This window comes from Erpetoichthys calabaricus, chromosome 10 (genome assembly GCF_900747795.2).
Source record: "Erpetoichthys calabaricus chromosome 10, fErpCal1.3, whole genome shotgun sequence".
Classification (NCBI taxonomy): domain Eukaryota; kingdom Metazoa; phylum Chordata; class Cladistia; order Polypteriformes; family Polypteridae; genus Erpetoichthys; species Erpetoichthys calabaricus.
This window is the reverse complement of record NC_041403.2, coordinates 113,301,961-113,317,932: the sequence shown is the minus strand read 5'-3', so window position 1 is coordinate 113,317,932 and position 15,972 is coordinate 113,301,961. Positions and strand designations below refer to the sequence as shown.

At 38.5% G+C, this 15,972-nt stretch overlaps 1 protein-coding gene across 2 annotated transcripts in view; it reads left to right on the top strand.

Annotated features, from left to right (window-relative positions):
- Window positions 1-15,972, top strand: part of LOC114659314 (collagen alpha-1(XIV) chain) — a 306,226-nt gene that overhangs the window by 25,210 nt on the left and 265,044 nt on the right. For both annotated transcript variants that reach the window (XM_051932843.1, XM_028811737.2), the window contains exon 2: window positions 9,710-9,811. In XM_051932843.1, the coding sequence (XP_051788803.1) occupies window positions 9,736-9,811 (76 nt within the window). In that variant the 5' untranslated portion in view covers window positions 9,710-9,735. The remainder of the gene's footprint in view (window positions 1-9,709; window positions 9,812-15,972) is intronic.

The window sequence follows — 15,972 nt, the reverse complement described above, 5'->3', positions numbered from 1 at the left end:
TATATTGCTGTTGTGAACAGGCTGCTGTGATAGAGCTGTTGTTGGTGTCGCCTCAAAACGGGCAAAGAAGATGTTCAGCTCCTCTGCCAGAGAAGCGTCTCCCTCAGCGGCCAAGGAGTTGCTGGATTTGTAGCCGGTGATGTGCTGGACACCCTGCCACACCTGCCTGGTGTTGTTGCTCCTCAGATGGTCTTCTATCCTCCTTCTGTATGCTGCCTTGGCCTCACGGATGCCTTTCTTCAGGTTCGCTCTGGCTACACTGTAAAGAGCCCCATCCCCAGACCTGAAAGCAGTATTCCTAGCTTTCAGCAGACTCTGGACATCCCTCGTCATCCAGGGCTTCCTGTTAGGATAAATCCTTATGCATCTGTCCCTGGTGATGTTGTCCGTGCAGAACCTGATGTAATCCAGGACTGACGTAGTGTGGTTCTCCAAGTCTTGGTGATAGAAAACCTCCCAATCAGTTCTCTGGAAGCAGTACTGCAACTGTTGGGAGGCCTCCACGGGCCATATGGTAACAGTCCTGGTCATAGTCATGGTCATGGTCTCAAACCGGGCCTTAACGTGCCCAGTTGTATGTGCAGAGCTGTATGTTTAGAACACACTGAATGTGAAGTAAAAGCACAGAGAAATAACTCATCCTTAAGTATAGAAACAACTGAAGTTTAACAAAAAAAAGAATTTTCCTTTATTTGCCTTTTATTTTACGTGTGTAACAGCTTTTCTCTATTATTGTGTGAACTGTTTGCTTAGAAATATTCACTAAACGTTTTTAAAACAAACCTTTTTTGAACTGAGATTTCTTTTGGTACGCATTTGACCCATGCTTGATCCATGCCTCTTACCAGCAGCTACACCATAGCCTCATCTTGTGAGTAGACTTGGATATAAGTGTTTGCCAAATGTATAACAATAACAGTTGTGACCACTAGTGGGTGTCACAAGCTCCCAAAACCCCACATACAATTACATGACAACTTACCCGCATTCAAATGGTTGTTTGTTACTGCATGGCTTGTACAGGTTTCTTTCTCCATCCATAAACACAAGTCTCTATTTTCTCTAGTTGTTCCTAACTCCCCCCAGGACAAGCTGTTATGAAGGACCTGATAACACTTCTGATTCCAAGATATTGTATGGAAGAAGTATTTTCGGGTTAGGTGGGAGCCTCTCCAAGCAAGAACAGCCCAACCCTGTAGCTCCCCCTGGCATTACCCATTAGTCCCACTGGACTACAGTTCCCAGTATGGTCTGTGGGTGTGTATATGGCTATACGAGCCCAGGAATGTTGTAACCTAATGTGTCTGGGAGAATTCTGTCTTAGAAAGCTGCCTCACTCAGCCCATCCATTATATTGGCTTCCCAGCCAGGCAAGAGTCTTCTGTACACCCTCACTGAGATGCCAGTACATCCATTTCTCCTATCATGTTTCCATATGGCGGCACGGTGGCGCAGTGGGTTGCGCTGCTGCCTTGCAGTTGGGAGATCTGGGGACCTGGGTTCGCTTCCCGGGTCCTCCCTGCGTGGAGTTTGCATGTTCTCCCCGTGTCTGTGTGGGTTTCCTCCGGGCGCTCCGGTTTCCTCCCACAGTCCAAAGACATGCAGGTTAGGTGGACTGGCGATTCTAAATTGGCCCTAGTGTGTGCTTGGTGTGTTTGTGTGTGTCCTGCGGTGGGTTGGCACCCTGCCCGGGATTGGTTCCTGCCTTGTGCCCTGTGTTGGCTGGGATTGGCTCCAGCAGACCCCCGTGACCCTGTGTTCGGATTCAGCGGGTTGGAAAATGGATGGATGGATGGATGTTTCCATATCATGCCAGCCTTCTAGCTGAGATAGGGAACACTCTGCCTCCCAATCACACAAACCATTACGTCAGCCTCCTGGACAAATAAAGGAATAGGGTTCAACTCATGGCAGTTGAATATAACCATTTTCATTTTTTCTGTAGATTATTCAACTAAGCATTTTGATCTCCTGTGTTCCACAAGCTGGTACCCTTTAATTTTCTTCCCCTTTAATCCAGGTGCTTTTGTTTAATGTTGATGCACCTGATGTGCAGTTTGCCTTGGCAGCCCAGTCATTCAGGTGGAAATGATTCTTATATTAGGTATTTCACATCAGATACTCAGTGTGTAGTAGAAACAGCCAAAAATCCAAAAAATGGGGATAATAAAACCAACAATTATTTCAACATTTCATCCAATATTCCATATACCCAATACATTTAACCTCATTAGAGCCTTCCTGCTGAAATAAAATGTGTTAATTGATATTGCTGGCAGTTTTACAGGGATAGCTTGCAAAATACTGAAAAGCACCCACCAGCTTCCAAAAGCAAGACAGTACTGAAGTCACGGTTATATATCAAAGTAGTAGTCTGTGAGTTTGTGGCAGTGAAACTGATTCACATTGGAAAACAGTAATTAAATGTAATCTTTACCTTGTTTTCAAGAGCCCTGAAATGAGTCAGTTATTTCAGAGAATGTATGGCTCACCTCAAAGTTAAAACTGCAAGTTTTATGTACAGTACTTTTTGCAATACTGTATACAAACCAAAGCCTAATAATTGAGTTGCTTCATTTTGTACCGATTTACCTCTGCATCTATAGCAGAGAACTCATCCATGTTTTAGTGCTACGTTGAGTGTAATGTGAGTTTGTAATATGTGAGTCACTGTTTCAAAGTCGTGTGCTATGAAGTGAAAATCTTTAGTAGTAGTGCTAATGTGTACAGAGTACAATCAAAGTCTTACTTGCATTTCTGATCAACAAGCAACAAATCACCACACTCCAGCCACCTTGATTTATTAGCAGGAAACACTGAAAATATTTATAGTTTCTACAAAATTCCCTTATTACATTAGACAAAATACACCGAAATCGCAAAAACAGAGGTCAATGACTTAACTCTGTTCATCCTGTTCAAATTTTAAAATCTGACTTGTGAACTAATACTTAATTCATCCACAAAGACTTTGCAATGTGAGAACTGGTTTCTGATTAAGTGACTGAAAACCTGAGACTGAGTACCCCTGGTCTAGATTGTAATTAGCCAGTGTTACTTCTGTTTTGAGAAATGCTAAATATTCAAAATAAATGACAAGCCACAGCATGTGCCAAAGACAAGGAATTGTTCTTACTGTCCTTTTAGTGCCACATATGAAAAGTTTGTTTACCTCGAAATTCTCAAAAGGTGGGAATTTAAAGGCGGTGGATTAATGCTTTAAAGATCTGCACATTTGCATTCATGTCAGTTCATGGTTTTCTAACTTCTGATAAGGTACACGAATGCAGCTTCCAGCTTTCAGTTTGTCTTTTCATTTCAGTCCAGCTTATTTACAGCAACAGACATTCACAGTAGGAATTCCTCATGAACAAGTAATAAACAATGCCAAAATGGATTTGTTCTCCTTTATACGGTCATAAAAAAATATGCATAACATAGAATGCAGAAAAGCAGTGAAAAAGAATGATAAATTGGAAGAATAAAGCAAACTTAACATCTCTTAAGGTCATCTTTCTTTTGGGATGCTGTTCATACATTTTCTAGATAAATTATAGTCTGTATTTGAATGTTCTTGTGCATGAATACATGTATCTTCCATTTATCTCTGAAGTTTATCTTTACTTGACAGTGATTTCTCTGAAGAAAGGATAATAACACTACAGGCACTCCTGATCCATGGGAAGGAACACATTAATTTTAGAATTCAAAGGAGTAAGGAAGCATGATCTTTGTTAGTGGACAATAGTTTCCAAGGAAGCAACATTTCTACAAAAAACAGTTAACAAAATGTGAGCCTTCAGGCACTAATTTTGAGCTGCAAATGTGAAATCTTTTATAGTGACTGGAACAATGGTTAGTGCTGTTTCCTCACAGCATTTTGGCCTGGTTTTGAGTACCAGACCTGTCACTGTTTGTCTATAGTTTGCATATTTTACTCATTCCCATGTAGAATTTTATGGATAATTAAGTTTTCTCTCAAATCCAAAAGACTTGTGTGTTTGGTTGATTGCTGTCTTATAATTACCGTATTTCCCCGAAAATAAGCCCTAGCATGATTTTCAGGCTGCTCTATAATATAAGCCCTACCCCAAAAATAAGCCCTAGTCAAGATCGTCAGCTGAAAAGTAAGGTGCCTAAAGCCGGGTTTATACTTCACACAACGCTGTGGATGCTACTGCTACTGCTTATCGCTGCTGTCAGGTCAGGAGGAAGCCCCAGAAGCACATAGTGATTAACAACTGGGTCGGTTTTAAGATGACGTTTATGATGGTCTAATTTAATGATAAAGTAAACTACGAGGATAAGTGGACATTTAGAGATTAAAGCTGAAATTTCCACCACTTTAATCACCTTAATGTCCTTAATTTGTTTCTCTGTGGCTCAAATACGCTGCCATACATTCTGATGCTGTTGTGAAGGTGCAAAAAAAAAAAATAGACGGCAAAGAAGATGATATGTGAGATCTTTAAAACGTAACTTGTCATTACGTTGGGGAATATACGGCACTTGGATATAAAAGCACCACGAACGCATTTGTATGTTGACATTTTACTTCACCACATTGAACAATTCATCATACTTCGAAGCACACACATCGATCTCGGAGGATTCTAAAAGCAGCTGAAGTCGCAAGAAATTCAGGCTGGAATTCAGGGTTTGAATGTGGAGAGTTATGAAGATATTCCAGAAGAAGACGACATGACTGTATTTGAATAAATGTAGATTGTTGTACATGGATAAATATGACATCCCCTGCAAATAAGCCCTAGTGGATCTTTTGAAGTAAAAATTAATATAATACGGTAGTCTGGTGTGTGAGCAAGTCAATGTATTTGTAACCAGTTCAGAGTTAGATTCTTAGTTTCACAAGCTGCCACCTGTATTGGTTAAAGTAATCTGAAATTGTAAAATTGGATTAGGTGGATTTGCAAAATGGATGACCATATTTTTTAATTTACTGAAATTTCGCCTTTAATTTTTATAATCATTACAGTTTTATAGGACCATTATTATTATATGTAGAGAGTGCAGTGAAATTCTTACTTGCAAGTACTAATCAACATGTAGTGATAAAATGTCTCTGTTTTTCTCTTTATGTGTATATGATTGATTTTGACAGATCATGATACACTTTCCACTCATGAAAGAATTGTGTAAAAAAAATCAAAAACTAAAAAAAACTAGATACTACTATATATTATCCTCAGGCTAATGGTTTGACTGAAGATATCATAAAACGGTAATAAACATTATTAGGCGTGTTGTTCAAGAGGATCCAACAACCTGGGACACTGTGTTACAGTTTCTTACATGGCACTGCAAGCATCTGTGGGTTTAAATCCATTTAAATTGGATTTTGGGTGGGAAATGTTGAATCTTTTAAGGGAAGATTGGAAAGCAATCTCATAACTAACCAGAATTTTTGATTGTTTGTTCAAGTTATTAGTTTATAAGAAAAACTTTTGTTTTTCTTGATAGCAAAACAATTTCTTTACCATGAGCAAGAAAAACAAAAATGAGTATAAAGTAAACAGAATTCCTTAAAGGAGATCATGTCCAGACCATTCATCACAAGTATTTGGCTGTTGCATTGAAGAGGAATGAGTAAATACTGTAAATTATAAAGTTAACATACCTGGATGAAGTAAAACCCTTCAAATACTATGTATGAATGTTAAAAGGAATGGCGTGACCTGAACCAAATGTTTATTACTTCAGCTGATATTTCTGGTGAACCTGACATTTCTGTAGGGGATGATTTATCTGACACATAAAAAGACAGATACTGTCACTTATCCAAAGTAAACATAACATACAGTATATTTTCATCTCTAACTGTGCTGCTGAACATAAAATAACAACAGAGTTTGGTGTTAAGATCTGAATGCATCTGGAGCGCAGGGTACATTCAGTTGTTAGGTGGCTAAGCATCTGCTTGAATTAGGAATAATCCATGAAAGCTGAAAACAGTGGAGTAGTCCAATTGTAATGCTTCCTAAAACAGATGGAACCTTACATTTTTGTATGCATTTTAGGCAGCTGAATAAAATTTCTTAATGTGTTGCATTCCTGACACCCTGCATAGATGAGTTATTTGGAAATATTAGTTTAAGAATCTTACATCTCTACCTTAGATGTGATTTACAGATAACGGCTGGTGCCTGTCAAGGAATCCAAAAAAATGTATTCTCCATCCCAGATGTTTTATACAAGTGTGTTAGCTTTCCATCTGGACCTCATTGTACTCCGATATGATGGATTATGAACTAATTTTGAATTCTCTAGTGCTTATCTTCATGATCATGTAATTTTTTAGCAATGATTGGGATTCCCATTTAACATGCCTTCAGGCAGTGCAATACCATTTTTGTGAAATGTTATTTAACTGAAACCCCCCTAAAATTTTAAATTGGATATGCCAAAACTTAATTACATTGTTTACCCCTTGGGTAAATGTTTAATTAAACAACAAATGTTGAACACCGGTGAAGTACTCATGTGTCCTCGATGGGCACATAACTAGGATTTTCCAGTTATTACACATGATTTATTCTGAATTTTACTGCGTGTGTTCTCCCTTTAACTGACTTAACAAAGGGTTGAAAGATTCACAGTATTGTGTGGACTGATGCTTGTGAAAAAGCTTTTACAGATCTAAAAAAAAACTTCTTCTTACCGTGAACTCTGAAACCCAGAAATCTCAAAGGTTTTTATTTTGCACAGAGATGCCAGTTTTTTCAAATTGGTTGCTGTTTAATTTCAGGTTGTTGGTCAACAAGAACACCTAAGCACATTTTTAAGCCATAAATTGTTGCTGAGGGAACGTATGTTGTAATTATTCTGTTATTGAAAAGGAGTGTCTGGTAGTAAAATGGGCAGTTGAAATGCTCCATTATTACTCCTGGGAAAGAAGGTTTCTATTGGTTATCAATCACTGTCATGACTCTATACTTATAAAGACATAAATTCAAGGCTCACTAGATGGTTTCTTCCTTTGCAGCATTTTACATTTTCAGTCCAACACCATCCCAGTAGACAGTATATTAACACAAGCTGGCACAACCTGTCACATAGAGTTAAACTATTTAAACAAGTGAATAAAACTGCAGAGAGGATGTGAAGCATGTAGTAGAGAAAGCTGCACTTTCACTTTCTAGGTATGATACAATTACAAATAAAACCTACTATCTCACAAACATAAGCCAGAAAGATGCAGGATCAGCTGAACGTCTTAATATGCAAGTTTCATATCTCACTATAGTATAAGTGCTTGTTTCTTCTATCCCAGGCTGGGATGCCTCTGTCTTTAAGATCTGTGTGGAAAGCACTGTCCCTACCTAAAACATCAAGCCCTGAATGAATGAAATCAGCTCTGTGGAAAATAAAATGGAACAATTTGTTGACAAAGATGAACTGTTTTGTTTTTGTGCTTTTAAGTCTGGTTTTTTAACTCTTGGATAAATTATGCTTTATGCCAATTTTGAAATACACTACTGGTCGAAAGTTTTAGAACACCTCAGTTTTTCAAGTTTTTCTTCAAGTTTAATCAGCTGAAATGAAATTAATTACTCTAAAATGGTGAAACGGTAAGCAGTAAACTGGCAAAGATTTAAAATTTAGGTTAGTGAAAACTGAAAAAGGGAAATATCTGAATGCTACAAATGGGCCTTCTTCAGGGAACAACTAATAGGTTACAACCTACAAATGGTCTGCAGCAATAAAAGTAAATTAACCCTTGCACTTTGAAGCAAACAATTTGCACAAGTGTCCCAACTTCTGTTGATTACTTAACAACCCTCTGTCTGTCATAAAGCAGAGTTGGAACACACTATCTTACTACACCCACTGAAGTGCTACTTGGACAATATTCCAGTGATAATGTTAAGAAAACGTCATTAACTAATGAAATGAGACAAAGCATTATTACCTTTAAAAGTGTAGGCCTTTAAGAGAAATTGCAAAAAAAATTAAAATGTCAGTGAGTATGGTGTTCTACACAATCCAAAGGTATTTGGAAACTAGAAGAAACTCTGATAGGAAGAGATCCTATCAAGATAATTTTCTGAAGGTCATCAGCTTGTGTGCTAGGTGCCTCACAGCCAATGACGTGCGGTGAGGTTCATGACTGGTGAGGCATGGACTCATTCAGATTCAAATTTACAAATATATGAACCCAAAAGAGTAGCTTATTCACTAATCAATTGGCAGCAGGCACATTGACTACTGGTTGTGTTTCATATCACATCAGCATTCTTTACACACAGATAGGTAAGGTACATATTGGCTAAGAAAGAAAGTTACATTTATCGCGGTGAGAGAGAGCGCATTTGCTCTGCACCCTCCATGTGTCTAAATTTGCCGTTGCAATTCCACAATTCATACTCATTTAATACAAATGAAAGTATTGAGTGGTGTACAAAAAAACAGATTTCAGTTTTGACCTTAATTGTAATATTTAGTTGTTTTTAAAAGCTTTTAATTCTGATGCTTGAGTCAATTTTAATACAGACTGTCCAACAAAAGGACAACATAAAAAATAAAAGAATATTTTATTTAAGGTCAAAATTTAGTTTTTAAATATTGAATTGTTTTTTTTTTAGTCTGATCCCATTTTTTTATAAAGTTTTAAACCGTTTATGGTCTTACCTTTATTTGTAAATGAAGTCCATGCGCCTATCCTTCTCCTCGAAAATCTCTGTCACTTTCTTTTAAAAGTCCTCCTTATTTTCCTTTAGTTTTAAAAGTCTTAATCTTCCATTTTGGCAGTCAGTTAGAACAAAAAAATAAAAAGAAATGGACTGCTGCAGTGCACTTGACTTTCTGATATTGCTAACTTATTGGCTCCCCTGCGTAGAAGAACAGCAGCAACAACCCAGTATGTGAGGGAGAGCACAGTCCGAGGTGAGGCTCCGCTCATTGCAGCCGCACCTCACATTTCTCCCCCTGTATTTGAATAGGAAATGCACCGATTCAGCGATTTTGACTATAAAAATGATCAAAATTATTGGAATCATACAGAAAACAAATTTATAACACAGACAAGTGGACATATTTATTTTATGTTATCATTATTAGTTTTTTTTACTTTTCATGAGAGCCTCACCTGCCTCCCCTGACCGCACGTTCCTGCTCACAGCACAACAGCTTCAAGCCTAGCTTAGCAGTGATTGAAAAAAGCAACTTTCAGTTTCTACTGTGAAGAGGAAACTTTGTCCAGTCTGCAGTAGTCCACAGCCAGAATTTCAAAGCCTTATTTTGTCCTTTAAGAAATGGCTTTCTTACTGCCACTCGCCCCATAAATCTTGCAGCTCTGGCAGTGTGGTGCCGCAGTTAAGGCTTTGGACTTCAAACCCTGAGGTTGTTGGTTCAAATCCTGCTACTGACATTGTGTGACCCTAAGCAAGTCACTTGACCTGTCTGTGCTCCAATTGGAAAACAAAAGTACAGTAAAGAATTGTATCATAAATGTTGAAGTCGCCTTGGATAAAGGAGTCAGCCAAATAAGTACATGTAAAGTATGATCAAGATTCATTAGTTTGTCTTAAAATACTTAGGTGAAGCATGAGTTTCAGAATTTTCACCCATAAATGAATATTATTGCCTAATGTCTTTTGCTATTCCTGTGACAGTAAAGATAAATTTGTTATCAACATCCACAAGCAACCAGGTGATTTTGTTGAGACTTTATTTCTCCTTTTTTTTACAGCTGATTTTGTGAAACTGCCTTCTGAAATGCCTCCTCTGTGTAAACTGCTGGTGTCCTGTCTACCTTTGTTCGCTTGCCACGTTTTTGAAGTTGTTTGTGAAGGTAATGCCATTTTATTTTTGATTGTATCTCAGAAAAAAATGTCTCCATTCTGTTACATTATACATGGTATTTCTGCACTGTCTGGTATTTGATGGATGACATTTTTCAGCTGTTCCACGTGTTTTCTTTAAAGTGTTCTGAGAAAAGTATGTTTGACAGTCTTATCTTAGCTTCTTTTAAATATGGCAGCATGACACCTCACAGTAACATTGCCACTGAGTATTTTTGTTAAGAGAAGAATCATGTCAAGTATTATAAGGGCAGACAGTAGATGTACCTTTCTATTCTGATCTTCCTCATTCTTAATAAACAAACTTTATTTTTCTGACACTGTCCTATAGTTAATACTGTTACAAGGCATTTTACTTTTTCATGCTGATATTTCAATTTCTACTTTTACTTTGTAATGATGTAATGGAAGGTGTACAAGTTATTTGATCTGAGTCATATGCAGTCATTCAGTGGCAGGTATTGAACCAGCACTTGATGTGGTTTAAAATCTTTTACATTATCCTTTAGGTCATGCAAAATGCTTACTTTTGTACTACTAAAATATTTGCCACAAGGTCAAGCTTCACTGGTTAATAGTTACAAGTTGATTCTGTGGTTGCTTTCTTGTTATTTGCTATAGCCAGCCATTACCAGTTTTCTCAAAGGTGTTTTACTGCCATAAATTTGTTGTAGCACAAAGACACAAGCATAGTGAGAAGGGGAAGTGAGGCCTTCAAAGTGCCCCTCAAGACAGGCCAGGGCCTTCATTGTCAACCCAAATAAGGCTCACCCAAGTTATTTTGAACAAAAACAAACTGAATAAATTGAAATTGGAATAAGTCAGCTTCCAGCTGGAACCTGCAGCCTACAGGGGCCTATAAATGGGAAGCTGGTTTTAAAAGTTCAAATAAATGATAAATTTTCAACTTTCTTAACTGTGCCTTAGAACAACAACAAACAACAATAAAAAGAGAGAATCATATGGCCAACATATAAAACCAGAGGGAGGACCCTGCAGCAGTGACGTCAGGGTGGGTGCAGCTCTTGGGACTCCACCACAAAGTATGAGGAATACCAGGACATTTAAAGAGATAAAACACAAATAACAAATGGTCAGTGAGAGAAATAGCATAGAAATAATACAAATAATTAAAAAAAAAAACTCAAAAATATTGGAAAAAAATAATAAATAAATACAAGCCAGGAAAAAACATTATTTAGATCAGGGGTCCTCAATAATGGTCCTGGAGGGCCGCGGTGGCTCCAGGTTTTCCTTCCAACTGTTTTCCTAATTAGAACTCAGTCCTTGCTGATAATGAAACTTAGTATTTATTGTTTGTCTTGTTGGTTCTTTCATTCATCCAAGAGAAATTGTAATTGCACTGTAGAGTTTCTTTACCTGAGAGCATTATCCATGTGTTTTGTGGACTAGAACAGAATTAAACTTAACGCTCCTTCCAATTCCCCTCTCATTTATTTCTAAACATTTTTTTTAAACACAGACACTTTTAATGGTGCATATGCACAGGTTTAAAAGGAAGCACATTGGCTGGAGAGCTACTGGTTTATTGGTTATCTGCATTTTATTACTAACTAATGTCTGATTAACAAAACAAGGCAACAATTAAAATTTTAAATACAGCTGCTAAAACTAAAACAGGCAATTAATGGTTCTGAATTGTAACAGGCAAGATAACTAAAATTAATCCCAAAAATGTATTGCCTTAGTAGTAAATAAATGGGCTCTAATTAAAAAATTGGTTGAAGTAGAAGCCTGCAGCCACTGCGGCCCTCCAGGTCTGTAATTGAGGTCCTCTGATCTACAATGTAATTAAATTTGTCTTTGATGAATGAAAGTGCTAACAAGCCATATAGTTAAACACCAAGTTTCATTATTAGCAAGGACTGAGGTAAAATTGGGAAACTGGCTGGAATGAAAACCTGTAGCCACTGCGGCCCTCCAGGACCGTGATTGAGGACCCCTGATTTAGATGTTTTGCAGTTTCTACTTCAAACCTGACTCACTCTAATAGTTCAACACTAGTGATAGTGAATTGATGAGGACAGTGTCAAAATTGGGTTGGTTAAATCCAGGTCAACTTTATAGTTCTTAAGGGATGTTCACTGAACACAGACTTAGACTGCTTGCAAAGATTAAGTGAAGAATAATTTTCTTTATATCGTACATTCAGTAAGAATTTTAAAATCATTTACTTTAGTTCACGTAATTAATAAATAAGTAATATCCCTTTTTGTAATAGGATAATACTTGGAGGTTCTTGGTGTCGATGGAAAGGCGGCACTTGAACCTAGGAGCCAAAGTCCATAACGGTTATGTGAATTTCATGACCAGCTGAGTTAATGCTACCCTTTGGGTATTGTGCATAGCAAAAAAAAATCTACCTGGATTTCAAGTTCTTTCAGTATAATTGTCCTTGAGCCTAACTAATACAACTCAAGACTGCCAGAAAGTGGAACTACCAAGTGATCTCAGCAGTTTTACTGAAGGTTTATCTCTGACTGGATGTATATTGCCTGCATAACAAAATCTAAGACGTTCAAAAGGTGATTAAAAAGAGTTTCACAGAGTCATTGTCATATGAGTAAAGGTGGCATCTTACTAGTAAAGAGGTAGTGCTGCTAAAATTTATCAAAGAGATGATTTATTAGGGAGGATCAGCATTTCGGAGATATAGAAGGGGAAATTCTAAGACCAAATTAGGCAGATGTACATATTTTTCCAACATCTTAATACTTGCTTACATATTTTTATACTGAAGTTTGGAAAATGAAGCCTTGTCACATACTTGTTTTAAAAAATCTAATCTAGCAGTTAGTTTCAGGTTGGACCCATGTGAAGCTGAACAGGTGCCACTGTCTATCATACATGAGAACATTCGGCCAATGTAGGCTACAAAAATGGTGCGGGTCTCCTGAGGAAAACTAGCTCTATAAACTTTTTCTCCAATTTTGATCCAGCCACAGAGCTATGCCTCCTTGGTGTTGGAAAGCTACAGCTGTTTTAACCAAGGCTCCGTCAATTGTCTAACCAGAGACTCTCTTTGGTTTTAAAACATCACACTGGTTAATTAGAATTTTGCAAACATCACACTGGTTAATTAGAATTTTGCTTTCGTACTTTTAACTTTGTCTTTGAATGGATTTTCATCATGAAATAGAGAATTTCTGTGACTGTGTTTGTCTGCCTGTCTGAATGTAAAAGCAAAGATTCTTGTAGAAACAAAAATTTTCACCAAATAGTTTTCCGTACAGGGGAAAAGTGTAGTTTTTTCTTTCATAGCAATGGTTTTAATTGATATAGGTGGGAAAAATGTATCTCCAACTGTTTTCTAACCTCCCACACTGATACTCTTAGAGACTGATATTCTTTAAGCTATTGTGTTCAGCTTAAGTTATTCCTGTCTACCTTAGATTTGCTGATCAATGTAGAATTTAAAGAAATAATCAGTTTTTTTTTTAATCCAACAGGTTTTATTTTTCAGTTTAGAGAGAAAAAAATGTTTAAGCAGTCTATTGTCAGCAGAAATGGCACAGTGGATAATCTACTGCCTATTTTATCCAGTGTCCTAGACTCAAATTCCATGACCAGATACTGTTCATGGAGAAGTTGTATGTTTTTGTCATCTCTATGTGGGTATCCCTCCCATATCATCTCCAGAGACAGGCAGGTTAAATTAATTGTTGATTCCAAATTGTCCCCATTGCAGGTGTGTGCATGAGTGAGGCCTTCAGTAGGCTGGCACCCAGCTCAGGGCTCTTTCCTGCCTTGCACTTAGTGCTTCGGGTTAGGCTCTGGACCTTAATTGGATTAGTCAGGTATAAGGATGCTATGTAAACCTAAGGGTGCTGAACTCAACTGAAGCTTTACTTTAATTTTGGTGACCACAATGCTTCTGTTTTTTGTTTGCTTCAGAATGCTGATGGTAGTTTGTCTTAACAGCTACTATGCCCTTATATTTTAGGTTATTGATATATCTAAAATTAGGGTGGTTAATTAATGTGGTTTTTGTCCTGGTCGCGGAACAGTGGACCAGCTCTATACCCTTAGCAGGGTCCTGGAGGGTGCATGGGAGTTTGCCCAACCAGTCTACATGTGTTTTGTGGACTTGGAAAAGGCATTCGACCGTGTCCCTCGGGGAATCCTGTGGGGGGTACTCCGAGAGTATGGGGTACCGGCCCCCCTGATAAGGACTGTTCGGTCCCTGTACGATCGTTGCCAGAGCCTGGTCCGCATTGCCGGCAGTAAGTCGAACCCGTTTCCAGTGAGAGTTGGACTCCACCAGGGCTGCCCTTTGTCACCGATTCTGTTCATAACTTTTATGGAGAGAATTTCTAGGCGCAGCCAGGGCGTTGAGGGGGTCCGGTTTGGTGGGCTCAGGACTGGGTCACTGCTTTTTGCAGATGATGTTGTCCTGTTTGCTTCATCAGGCCGTGATCTTCAGCTCTCTCTAGATCGGTTCGCAGCCGAGTGTGAAGCGGCTGGGATGAGAATCAGCACCTCCAAATCCGAGACCATGGTCCTCAGCCGGAAAAGGGTGGAGTGCCCTCTCAGGGTTGGGAGCAAGATCCTGCCCCAAGTGGAGGAGTTCAAGTATCTCGGGGTCTTGTTCACGAGTGAGGGAAGAATGGAGCATGAGATCGACAGGCGGATCGGTGCAGCGTCCGCAGTGATGCGGGCTCTGTATCGGTCTGTCGTGGTGAAAAAGGAGCTGAGTCGCAAAGCGAAGCTCTCAATTTACCAGTCGATCTATGTTCCTACCCTCACCTATGGTCATGAGCTATGGGTAGTGACCGAAAGAACGAGATCGCAAATACAAGCGGCTGAAATGAGTTTCCTCCGCAGGGTGTCTGGGCTTTCCCTTATAGATAGGGTGAGAAGCTCAGTCATCCGGGAGGGGCTCAGAGTAGAGCCGCTGCTCCTCCGCATCGAGAGGAGTCAGATGAGGTGGCTCGGGCATCTGATCAGGATGCCTCCTGGACGCCTCCCTGGTGAGGTGTTCCGGGCACGTCCAACCGGGAGGAGGCCCCGGGGAAGACCCAGGACACGCTGGAGGGACTATGTCTCTCGACTGGCCTGGGAACGCCTTGGGATTCTCCCGGAAGAGCTAGAAGAAGTGGCCAGGGAGAGGGAAGTCTGGGCATCTCTGCTCAAGCTGCTGCCCCCGCGACCCGACCTCGGATAAGCGGGAGACAATGGATGGATGGATGGATATATCTAAAGTAACTTGTATATATTTTTATCCCATACATTACAATTAGGATGGCAATTAATATTACTTTTATATATTAATAGTGATATTTTGGTTATTACTGTCTGCTTTCTATATCATAGTTGTGATTTTCAATGCAACGAGAATATATTCATTTCCCAATTTGCTTTTACAGTTTTCAAATTATCCAATAAAGTGTTCATTTCTCTTATCCAATATATCTGTAAATAACAATGAATGAGCAAGTTCTCAACCAGAGGCATAGTCGGCGCATCACAATTTTCTGTCTTTTCTGAAAATAAAAAAGTAAATTATTGGGTGAGAGATCGTCACCTATCATGTTCCTGTCCAAAGCTGTCTCATCTATTGTTCTTAGATTCTTATCAGTAAGGATTTCCGATCTGTTTTCTAAAGTAGAAGCCCATGAGACATGCTGTGGCCTGCAAATGAATCTAGCATATTTGTGAATGTGTACTTAAAAAAAAATGCTTTCTTTTTATGCTTTAACAGCTGTGCTTTTGCTTAGTAGTTCTTTGATTTTTCTATTTGAACGCAATGTTCTTATCTTAGCTCTGCTCAGTTTTTAGTTTCTTTTCAAAAGGGTCCTAACCAGCAGAATTGAATATGACTTTCAAGGAAAGATTAATAGTTCAACAAAAGTACTAATTTATATTTGTATACATGTCTTTATCAATGTTCACATGAAAGTGATAAATATGAATAATCTTGAAACCCAAGAATAACTATAAAGTAGTCTTTCAGAAGTGCTTCAAACAGGACTGATTCTTGAATTTGTGTACCAGTTCTAAGCTGTGCCAAACTGATATAGAAATGTATGTCTTTATCCTACTTTTAAATACTGAGGCTGAAGTGCACCCCTGTATTTGTTAATAGAGTTTTATAAAAGTTTGTGCTCTTTAACTAAAGGCTGTACCACTT